The following is a 12,528-nucleotide window of genomic DNA, read 5'->3' as shown; positions in this document are numbered from 1 at the left end:
TGTATCCTCCTTTCATTATGTCATCTGGGGTGCCTTCGTTATTGTACCCTCCATTCATTGTGTCATCTGGGGTGTCTCCGTTATTGTACCCTCCATGCATTATGTCATCTGGGGTGCCTTCGTTATTGTACCATCCATTCATTATGTCATCTGGGGTGCCTTCGTTATTGTACCATCCATTCATTATGTCATCTGGGGTGCCTCCGTTATTGTACCATCCATTCATTATGTCATCTGGGGTGTCTCCGTTATTGTACCCTCCATTCATTGTGTCATCTGGGGTGCCTCCGTCATTGTGCCCTCCATGCATTATGTTATCTGGGGTGCCTCCATTATTGTACCATCCATTCACCGTGTCATCAGGGGTGCCTCCGTTATTGTACCATCCATTCATTGTGTCATCTGGGGTGCCTCCGTTATTGTACCATCCATTCATTGTGTCATCTGGGGTGCCTCCATCATTGTACCCTCCATGCATTATGTTATCTGGGGTGCCTCCGTTATTGTACCATCCATTCATTGTGTCTTCTGTGGAGCCTCCGTTATTGTACTATCCATTCATCGTGTCATCTGGGGTGCCTTTGTTATTGTACCCTCCATTCATTGTGTCTTCTGTGGAGCCTCCGATATTGTACCATCCATTCATTGTGTCATCTGGGGTGCCTCTGTTATTGTGCCATCCATTCATTTAGTCATCTGGGGTGCCTCCATTATTGTACCATCCATTCATTGTGTCATCTGGGGTGCCTCCATCATTGTACCCTCCATGCATTATGTTATCTGGGGTGCTTCCGTTATTGTACCATCCATTCATTGTGTCATCTGGGGTGCCTCCATTATTGTACCATCCATTCATTGTGTCATCTGGGGTGCCTCCGTTATTGTACCATCCATTCATTGTGTCTTCTGTGGAGCCTCCGTTATTGTACCATCCATTCATTGTGTCATCTGGGGTGCCTCCATTATTGTACCATCAATTCATTGTGTCATCTGGGGTGCCTCCGTTATTGTACCCTCCATGCATTATGTTATCTGGGGTGCCTCCGTTATTGTACCATCCATTCATCGTGTTATCTGGGGTGCCTTTGTTATTGTACCCTCCATTCAATGTGTCATCTGGGGTGCCTCCGTTATTGTACCCTCCATTCATTGTGTCATCTAGGGTACCTCCGTTATTGTACCATCCATTCATTGTGTCATCTGGGGTGTCTCCGTTATTGTACCCTCCATTCATTGTGTCATCTGGGGTGCCTTCGTTATTGTACCATCCATTCATTATGTCATCTGTTGTGCCTGCGTTATTTTACCATCCATTCATTGTGTCATCTGGGGTGTCTCCGTTATTGTACCCTCCATTCATTGTGTCATCTGGGGTGTCTCCGTTATTGTACCCTCCATTCATTGTGTCATCTGGGGTGCCTCCATTATTGTACCATCCATTCATTATGTCATCTGGGGTGCCTGCGTTATTTTACCATCCCTTCATCGTGTCATCTGGGGTGTGTCCGTTATTATACCCTCCATTCATTGTGTCATCTGGGGTGCCTCCGTTATTGTACCCTCCATTCATTGTGTCATCTGGGGTGTCTCCGTTATTGTACCCTCCATTCATTGTGTCATCTGGGGTGTCTCCATTATTGTACCCTCCTTTCAGTATGTCATCTGGGGTGCCTCCATTATTGTACCATCCATTCATTATGTCATCTGGGGTGCCTTCGTTATTGTACCATCCATTCATTATGTCATCTGGGGTGCCTCCGTTATTTTACCATCCATTCATTGTGTCATCTGGGGTGTCTCCGTTATTGTACCCTCCATTCATTGTGTTATCTGGGGTGCCTCCGTCATTGTACCCTCCATTCATTGTGTCATATGGGGTGCCTCTGTTATTGTACCATCCATTCATTGTGTCTTCTGTGGAGCCTCCGTTATTGTACCATCCATTCATTGTGTCATCTGGGGTGCCTCCATTGTTGTACCATCAATTCATTGTGTCATCTGGGGTGCCTCCGTTATTGTACCCTCCATGCATTATGTTATCTGGGGTGCCTCCGTTATTGTACCATCCATTCATCGTGTTATCTGGGGTGCCTTTGTTATTGTACCCTCCATTCAATGTGTCATCTAGGGTACCTCCGTTATTGTACCATCCATTCATTGTGTCATCTGGGGTGCCTCCGTTATTGTACCCTCCATTCATTATGTCATCTGGGGTGCCTGCGTTATTTTACCATCCATTCATTGTGTCATCTGGGGTGTGTCCGTTATTATACCCTCCATTCATTGTGTCATCTGGGGTGCCTCCGTTATTGTACCATCCATTCATTGTGTCATCTGGGGTGCCTTCGTTATTGTACCCTCCATTCATTGTGTCATCTGGGGTGTCTCTGTTATTGTACCCTCCATTCATTATGTCATCTGGGGTGCCTCCGTTATTGTACCATCCATTCATTGTGTCATCTGGGGTGCCTTCGTTATTGTACCCTCCATTCATTGTGTCATCTGGGGTGCCTTCGTTATTGTACCCTCCATTCATTGTGTCATCTGGGGTGCCTCCATTATTGTATCCTCCTTTCATTATGTCATCTGGGGTGCCTTCGTTATTGTACCCTCCATTCATTGTGTCATCTGGGGTGTCTCCGTTATTGTACCCTCCATGCATTATGTCATCTGGGGTGCCTTCGTTATTGTACCATCCATTCATTATGTCATCTGGGGTGCCTTCGTTATTGTACCATCCATTCATTATGTCATCTGGGGTGCCTCCGTTATTGTACCATCCATTCATTATGTCATCTGGGGTGTCTCCGTTATTGTACCCTCCATTCATTGTGTCATCTGGGGTGCCTCCGTCATTGTGCCCTCCATGCATTATGTTATCTGGGGTGCCTCCGTTATTGTACCATCCATTCATCGTGTCATCTGGGATGCCTTTGTTATTGTACCATCCATTCATTGTGTCTTCTGTGGAGCCTCCGTTATTGTTCCATCCATTCATTGTGTCTTCTGTGGAGCCTCCGTTATTGTACCATCCATTCATTGTGTCATCTGGGGTGCCTCCATTATTGTACCATCCATTCATCGTGTTATCTGGGGTGCCTTTGTTATTGTACCCTCCATTCAATGTGTCATCTGGGGTGTCTCCGTTATTGTACCATCCATTCATTGTGTCATCTGGGGTGCCTCCGTTATTGTACCCTCCATTCATTGTGTCATCTGTGGTGCCTCTATTAAACGGTTATAACCAGAATCCAGGAAAGGGGATAGCATATTTGGGTATCGACCGCGCAGCGTTCCTAAGAACAGGGACCAAAGAGAAAGGGAAGTGCAAAAATGAATTAAAAGTAGAAATCATCATAATTGTACAAAAAGGGAATTTAAACAAGGTATAGTGAGCTCAAAGCAATCCATAGCATGAGTATAAAAAGTCAATCAAATACAAATCTCAATAATAGGTAAAATCAGATAATACAATAAATATAGCACAACCATGCATCAGCAGGCGCTGGAATATAGAAAGAAAACTTTCAAAATATGCACAGGGCTGCCTACAAAGTGAAGGTATATAAACCACTAAAGTGCACATATATGGCCCCCAAAGTATGAGTATGTAAAGTATATAGGTAGGAATCCTATACAGTATACTAGTGTATACTATCTATACAAAAAAGGATCTAATAAAGATCCAAAACTGAATCTAAGTAAAGTGCAAGTGCATTCAAATAGAATAAATATAGATATAGGGAAACTATAGATATATTGGGGGACACCAAATATGAAAGTATTAAGAAGGCAGCAACACCATGTTGTATTACCTGCACACCTATGGATTACTGTGAGGAGGAAAACCCCCAAGATCCTAAGAACAGGCCTGTTTGAATAGCGTTAAGGTGTGTAACTGTGCATGCTCAATCTCTACTCTATAGATTGTCTATGGGAGTGTGACTGAATAGCGATTGGTTATTTGCGACAGTACCATAGACAATGAATAAACCAGAGGCTGAATACATGCACTTTTTCTCCATTTAAAGTGAACCTGTCACCAGGTTTAGCTACTCGATCTGAGAATAGCATGCTATAGGTGCAGAGACCCTGATTCCAGTGTTGTAATTTACTGGACTGCTTGCCGCACTGTTGATAAAATCCCTGTTTTATCTACTGCAGATCTACCAGTTCTCTGAAACATGAGCTGTATGTAATCCCACCCACACCGCTGAGTGGCATATGTCTGTGTACTGTGCATAGGCAGAGCGGTGTCAATCATTGGTGATGGTGGAGTTACATCTGATACAGAGCTCATGACTATGGAGGACTACCTGGCAGCAGGTTTACTAGTCCTCTAGTGATATTCTCCTGCTGATTACGCAAAGATTTTATCAAAACTGCAGCATGCAGCCCAGTAAGTGTTCTCAGATTAAGTTCCAAAAGCTTGGTGAGAAATTCCTTTTAAAGGTATGTTCAAACTTCCCTCCGTACACCTGATATTGCCAGTTGTCATTTTTCTATATGGTTTCCTGTTTATTTCGTAAAGACACTGGTTGCTGCTATGGTGTAGCATGTGCGGTGATTATAAGCTCTTTCCTATAGGGGCGCACTGTTGGTTCCCAATCCCAGCCAGTGTTGCTGAGGTCCTCTCATGCTGCAGTGACAAAGTTGCCTCATCTGGGAATATTGGAGAACACATAATTCAGGCCAGTGGAGCAATGATACCACTGGTCTGGACTGTCATTCATCCAGGAGCACCTGATCCCCAGAAACCAAGAAGGTGGCTGGTTGGGGTGCAGGGCGTCATGGCAGGTCCTTGTCGCATACCAGCCCTGGGACCGGAAGCTGCCGCTTGCAATGGAGCGGTCACCGGAGCGTCGCGAAGAGCGAGAAAGGCAGCGGATGGTGAGTATAGCAGGTTTTTTGTTTTTTTTTTATTATTTTTAACATGACATATTTTTACTATTGATGCTGCATAGGCAGCCATTAACCCCGTGTGAGCGGTGACTGGAGGGGATTATGGAGCGGGCGCCGGGCAGTGAGTGCAGGGGAGGGACTAATCGAACTGTGCCCGTCGCTGATTGGTCGCGGCAGCCATGACAGGCAGCTGCCGAGACCAATAAGCGACGCGGGATTTCCGCGGAAGTTAAGGACAGACAGACGGAAGTACCCCTTAGACAATTATATATATAGATTTCAAGCATGATTTAAAGAGAACCTGTCAACACACACTAGGTTTGTGGACACTTTCGTGCATATATATTCATGGCCAAAGTGTTGACACCCTTGAAATTATTCAAGAAAATGAAGTATTTCTCCCAAAAAATTATTGCAGTTACACATGTTTTGTTATACACATGTTTATTTCCTCTGTTTGTATTGGAACAACACATAAAATAACAGAGGAAAAAGGCAAATTGGACATAATTTCACACAAATGGACACCATTTTTGGAACCCTTCTAAAATTGTGGGTAAGCACGTGATGCTGTTCAAACACACCTGGGGCAAGTAACAATTGTGGGCAGTATGAAAATCACACCTGAAATCAGATAAAAAGAAGAGAAGATGACTCAATCTTTGCATTGTGTGTGTGTGTGTGTGTGCGCTACGCTAAACATGGAGAACAGAAAGAGGAGAAGAGAACTCTCTGAGGACTTTAGAACCAAATTTGTTGACCAATGTCAACAATCTTAAGGTTACAGGTGCATCTCCAGAGATCTTGATGTACCTTTGTCCACGGTGCAGAACATAATCAAGAAGTATATAATCCATGGCACTGTAACTAATCTCCCTGGACATGGACAGCAGAGAAAAATTGATGAAAGGTTGCAGCACAGCAAAGCCCGAGTGGTGGATAAGGAGCCCCAATCAAGTTCTAAAGAAATTCAAGCTGTTCTGCAGGCTCAAGGTGCATCACTGTCATCACTAACTTTCCATCTACGTTTTGTGACACGGAGACATAAAAAAACTAGATTGCAGTTTGCCAAAATCCTTCTGGGAATGCGTCTTGTGGACAGATGAGACCAAAGGAGAGCTTTTTGGTAAAATACCTCATTCTATTGTTTGCTGAAAATAGAATGAGGTCTTCAAAGAAAAGAACACAGTACCTACAGTCAAATATGTTGGAGGTTCAAAGATGTTTTGGGGTTGTTTTGCTGCCTCTGGCACTGGGTGCCTTGGCTGTGTGCAAGGCATCGTGAAATCTGAAGATTACTAAAGGATTTGGGGTTGCAATGTAGTGCCCAGTGTCAGAAAGCTGGGTGTGCATCCTAAGTCATGGGTCTTGCAGCAGGACAATGATCCAGTAGTGTAGCTACTGGGGGTGGGGCAGAGGGGACCATCGCCCCAGGCCCCCCGCTCTGAGGGGGCCCACCCGGAGCTGCACTATTGTAACTGTATTGGCGTGTGCACAGCGTGCCGATACAGTTCCATTCTGCAGCAGAGCAGGGAGAATCGATCTCCCTGCTCTGCGCCTGGCCACTATGGTGCCCCTGAGCAGGCGGGGGGGCCCGGTGCCAGCAGTGGGCCCCTCGCCTGTCATCGCAGGTTCAGCTGTATCGGCTACATTTTGCTAGAGAAAAAAATTATATTTTATGGATAACTATGTGGGTGTATTATACTTTGTAGGGTGACTATGGGGGTGCATTATACTTTATATGATGACCATGGGGGTGCATTATAATTTATGGATGACTATGGGGTGCATTATACTTTATGGATGACTATGAGGGTGCATTATACTTTACATATGACTCTGGGGCTGCATTATACTTTAGGATGACTATGGGCTGCATTATACTTTATAGGATGACCATGTGGGTACATTATACTTTTATAGGATGACTATGGTGTGCACTATACTTTATAGGATGACTATGGGAGTGAATTATACTATTATGAATGACTGTGGGTGCATTTTACTTTATTGGAAGACTATGGGGGTGCATTATAAAGCTGTGAAGTACTATGGAGTCATTATACTGTACTTTATGGATGACTATGGAGGTGCATTATACCACATGGATGACTATGGGCTGTGCATTATACTACATGGATGACTATCAGCTGTGCAGTATGTTACATGAAGGACTATGGGGGTACATTATATTATATATAGGATTGTGGGTTGCATTATACTATATGGAGGACTATGGTGGTGCTTTATACTTCTTCTATGAAGCCCCGTGACTTCTATGTACGCTCCTGGTGAATTTAATGGTTTATTTTGTTCTATACATTAAAGAACAGCGGCAGAACTGGGGGCATATATACCAGGATGGGACATATATCTACCAGAATGAGGCCATTATTAGGGACATATATACCAGGATGGAGGGCGCATATATATATTTTATTCAAGATGGGTGGCCCAGTCCAAATCTTGCATCTGGGCCCATCAAACTCTAGTTATGCCACTGCTGCTACATCTATAACTGAGAAAACAAGGATTCTATAAAAACTGCACCAAGCAGTACAGGAAGTGATACATCGCTGGAATGAGCTCTCAGCCTCTACATTATACTGCTATCAGATAACATTGCAAAAAGCTGGTGACAGATTCCCTGTAAGTGGAACCTGTCACCTGATTCATGCCGCCCAAACCACAGGAAGCATGAATCAGAGCCTGGCTGCATGAACTCTAGGGTTTCAAAGTAAATTTAGTTAGAAGATCAGGCTGGGGCCGGTAGCTAGAGACGAGACTAGACCGGCCATGCTGACTTTTCCCACTATGGGAGAGACCTGTGAGTCATTTGAAGTGACCCTGGGAATAGCCGGCCTGGGGTAGCGCTGGACTAGTCTCTTCCTTGGCTATAGTCTCCGGCCAAATCTTCCAACTGTATTTTGAGGCTCTGATTTATACTGCCATGGTTTGGGCATCATGAATTGTGTGACAGGTTTCTGATAAACTGCCTGTACATTTTTGTTACCCACTGTGTCAAATTTCAAAAAGTTTAACCAATAGTTCTGTGGTGGGGGGAAAAAGTTTTTGACAATGTACCTATATCTATTGGAAAGATGTTCAGCATTGTTTGATTTTAATTACTCCTGTACTGCTGTACCAAGAGGAGATCCATTCCGATAACTGTTCTTCTCCCATGTTCTATCATCATGCAGGATTTTTTTGGTGCCTATGTGAGCAACACATAGATCCAATTGAGGATTTTATGGTTTATGAAGAACAGAATACATTATATTTGAGTACACATTATGCAAAGATTTGTATAAATGCTCAAAAATGTCCACCAATATCTTCTGTAACGTTACGATACGTATGTATGTACCGTATATGTCCTTGGTTGATGTAAGAACTTTGTTTTTCAGTTATAGGAAACATCTCGCTGATTTCAAGAATGAACAAGCGGAGGAATAAACTCACCAAAACTATATTGAACTTTACCCTTGAAATCATCTACCTGTTGACTGGAGAGGTGAGAGATTTGGGGAACTATGTCTTGTGATACCACTCTCCTAATAAAATGGGGGCACAACTAGACAAAGGAGTCTGGGCGTCATTTCTTTCACTTTTGTTACAGAGAGATAAGGGAATATGGACACATCAAGACAATCTCCTTTTCACCTCCTGATTGTTTGCTGCAGGGTTGGTTGTTCCTTGCTAAACAGACTCACTAGGGTCCGAACTGATGTCATGGTGCATGTGAATATGTGGTTGAGGGCACCATGGTTTAGGAAACTTATGCCTAAGGTAAACCTCATTTCTGGAGCCTTGCAAACCAAGGGCAAGTGGAAGGAAGAGATCGAAATTCTATATAATGTATACATTGAAAATAGTTCTAACATTACCATCTATATTTGTAACAGCACACAGGTATATTCCTGTCTGTGTCGGTAACTTGTCTATTCCTAGAGATTGCAAGAAACTCTCTCCCCTCAAGATAATAGCTTCAGGGTTTGTCAGACATCCATACTGCAGCTTAGCGAGTTGCAGGTTTTGCTGTAGGGCACATGACAGTGCTGTTGGCAAAGTACCTTATCAGGAATTTCACCACCAAAAATGCTATTTACCTGAAGATATAATGGTAATCTGTGGATAAATAGCTCTTAAATCATGACTGGCCGACTAACGGGAAAAACAGCTACAGGGAGGAAATAGTTTTTATTCTCCCTATTGTTTTATTTCTTCCCATCAACTCCTTCCACCCTCCTTGTCACATGCACCCCATGGCATCTTATCTCCATTGAAAAGAAAAGGATGGGGTGCTGAAATGTATAATGCCCAATTCTTCTTCCTCCTGACTTCATCAATCCTTGGAAAGTCTGGAGGCCTCCATACACATAAGATAACCAGCCGGGTTCAGCCGATCGCTTCAATGTGTATAAACATCTTTAGAATAAAGAGTCCTTTATCAGACTGGATGAATTCGATTGGGGCACCTGTGGCTTCTTGATGCTTTTAAATGTTGATCAAAAAGTAAAATAGAAGAAAGAAATGAGGATGTTAAGCTGGCCATATGCATTAGATGGCTGTCATCTGATTGATGCTTAGGCCGACAACTACTTCAGCTGACTCCCATACACAGGAGTGCTCCTTCGGCCAAGTGCTGCTTTGTATAGGATCAACATTTTGAAATTTGACATGAACAATCAACAAGTATTAGTCGGATGACGCCCCTATACAAATTAGACCATTTTTCTTTACCTGTCGATTTAGACTAACTTTAGTCTAATTTATTTGGGAACCTTTTGGCTCAGAGGAAGTTGTGAACTAGAATGGTGACATTTCATTGCCTAGATTGTAGCCAGTGACAGACTAAGGAACATTGGGCTTACCGGAGGTCTTCATCCTGAGGGCCCACCTTTCAGCTATACAAAACCAATTCATTTTCATTGGACCTGGGCTAATTTTCATCAGGCACTGTAACAAGTGAGAAAACCATAAGATACACAATGTTTGGTTTCGTCACTGCTTGCTGATTCGGTTACCTTGTAATTGCTCAGAAACTACCGTATTTAAGTCCAGATGGTGGCATCGGGTTTTCCCTCACTGAAGAAGATCCATAGCATCTGCAAGTTCTGCACTATAGACTCCCCTGAAGGAAAAGCCAGGGCCGACCGGAGGATTCTCTGGTTCTCTGGTGGGCCAGTCTAATCCTGGTTTTAGCTTAATGAAGTGAGTTGTGGAAGGGCTGAAATGTAATCTTATAGCAATGGGATTAAGACATGATTGTTACCTCTTTTACGAAAACCAGAGCTCAGCTGGTGAGGAGAGGAATTCTGGGGTCTATTTCACTTCACATATTAATCTTGTCTATCTTAATAAAATAGGGTGATTTTGGCAATGTATATAATGATATGTAACAAGAATATATCCATCAACAGGATTACACAGTAGTAAAGAATACAACTGGTGAGTGTGCGACCCTAAACAGCTGCCTCGAAAAGCCAGGGGGATGTAGCAGGACCCAGAACCCATTTACTCATTCAGTGATACATGAAAGAAGCAAGGAGCATGAGATCCTTAGACTTGCCAACAAGATGATTGAGCTGCTGACTGGAGAGGTGAGCGCTGCTGGGAATACTGGGGCATTATACAGTAACACAAGGGATGATGTGTCTGGATGATGACTGTATCATTGTGTGTCAGGTTCCTATAAGGTGTCAGGATGTCACTGTCCATTTCTCCATGGAGGAGTGGGAGTATGTAGGAGGACACAAGGATCTGTACAAGGATGTCATAGAGGAGAGTGACCAGGCCTTCATATCACCAGGTAAGAGGAGACATTTTTAGGCTACATTCTAAAGTAGCAAATGTATGCTATCGTATCTAGTAAATTAGACCAAACTAACAAAATTTCAGAATAAATGAGACTCAAAACTTAGTATTAGCATAAGCACATGACAATCCATGAAAGCAAAGTAAACTTGTGAGCTAAAATAAACTTTTGAAATATATAACAATGAGGTCTGCTCTTGGTGGTGCGGCGCATGCCTCAACATATCTTTAGTTGCAAAGTCTTTGACAACGTGATATACTGTTTGCCCGTGATATACTGTTTGCCCTACTATTTTTAGTGGTTATTGGTAGTGAAGGGCCCAATTGAACCATCCTTAAAGCTGCCATACACATTAGATAAATGTATAATAATAATAATTATATGGCTGTCGGTTGAACAATGATTCAACCATTTGGTTGGCAGCCATCTCGGCAGGGTCTCCCATACAAAGGATTGCTTACTCCGCCGAGCGCTCTGTGTTCTTTATAATTGAGTGGTTGCCTGACAGACAGGTGCCAAACACTACGGTCATGCAAGGACAACATACACCTGCATATTACCGGAACATTTTGTTTTTCTCCATTTCTACCCATAATTATATTACTTGCATAGCTCCTGTTTCTATTTTGTATATGTAGTCTCTCCTTCTCTTTAGGCACATGAGTCTTGCTGCCCACTGTCTGCTCTTCTTCTTTTTGCCGTAGCGCACTGCATCTCCAACCTCCTCACTAGAGGCCAGTACTTCCAGCCAGGTCTCGGAGGTCTTGGTGTATCTTAAGGTTGCAGTGCACTTCTTGATATCATGACCTTACAACACGCAGTAACCTCCAAGGTAAGGACACTGCTGAAAGTCCTAGCCTATAATTAAAGGGAATCTATTACCCCCTGGATATATGACCTATTAATATGGGCGGCATAAAGATAACAGAAATATTACACTAGTCCTACCTATATGCCTCATATTAATGGTAATGTTGCTGTGAAATCTTATTTTATTTTATTATGCTAATGATTTCTTCTAGGCTCCAGGGCGTGCGGTACCTGGAAGATATCCCTGCCTCCTCTCCTCATTACAGTACGTACCCCCTCACATCAGCGTCAGTTTCGGCCCCGGAATCATGCACCCTGCACTCCCTCAGTATTACATACTGTACCTCATCCTCTCTTCTGTGGGCACTACTCTCTGACAGTGACCATGCCGGAGGTCACTGTGACCTCCAGCATGCGCGAAGATAAGGTGCTCTCCCCACTTCCTCCCTGCACACTCACCACTAGGAACCATGTCTACTTGGCGATGACTATGTAGGGAGGAAGTGGGGAGAGCACCTTATCGGCTCGCACACCAGAGGTCACTGGAGTGGAAGTTGCCGGTGCCTGCACAAAAGATCCCTGAATGCAGTGCTCACAGAAGGGAGAATGGAGTATGTATTTCTGTATCGCCTCTCATTGGGGGACACAGGAACCATGGGGTGTATGCTGCTGCCACTAGGAGGCTGACACTATGCAAATAAAAAAAAATTAGCTCCTCCTCTTCAGTGTACACCCCACCGACTGGCATTATACTCTTCAGTTTAGTGTCAGTAGAAGGTGGACACGGGTCTTTCATTAGACCCTTATCAACCTCAATGTGCGTCGTTTCTTTTCAGGTTTTCTGGAAGGGATACAGGGTGAGTAGTCACACCTGTAGTCCCACAAGGCGGACTATGAGTACAGCGTGTACTGCCACCCCGTATCCTCATAGATCCCTCTCGGGACCAAGAACCTAGCACACAAGCATGCTCAGAAGTCCGGTCCTGGCCCCGTCCCCC

The 12,528-nt window shown here is 43.8% G+C and overlaps 1 protein-coding gene across 1 annotated transcript in view; it reads left to right on the top strand.

Moving 5' to 3' along the window:
- LOC138665257 (zinc finger protein ZFP2-like) overlaps window positions 1-12,528 on the top strand; it is a 65,200-nt gene that overhangs the window by 18,086 nt on the left and 34,586 nt on the right. The window contains exons 2-4 of the mRNA XM_069752571.1: window positions 8,310-8,416; window positions 10,326-10,505; window positions 10,591-10,714. Of these exons, the coding sequence (XP_069608672.1) occupies window positions 8,339-8,416; window positions 10,326-10,505; window positions 10,591-10,714 (382 nt within the window). The 5' untranslated portion in view covers window positions 8,310-8,338. The remainder of the gene's footprint in view (window positions 1-8,309; window positions 8,417-10,325; window positions 10,506-10,590; window positions 10,715-12,528) is intronic.

The sequence above is a fragment of the Ranitomeya imitator genome, chromosome 2, assembly GCF_032444005.1.
Source record: "Ranitomeya imitator isolate aRanImi1 chromosome 2, aRanImi1.pri, whole genome shotgun sequence".
Taxonomy (NCBI): domain Eukaryota; kingdom Metazoa; phylum Chordata; class Amphibia; order Anura; family Dendrobatidae; genus Ranitomeya; species Ranitomeya imitator.
This window is presented reverse-complemented; position numbering and strand designations above follow the sequence as displayed.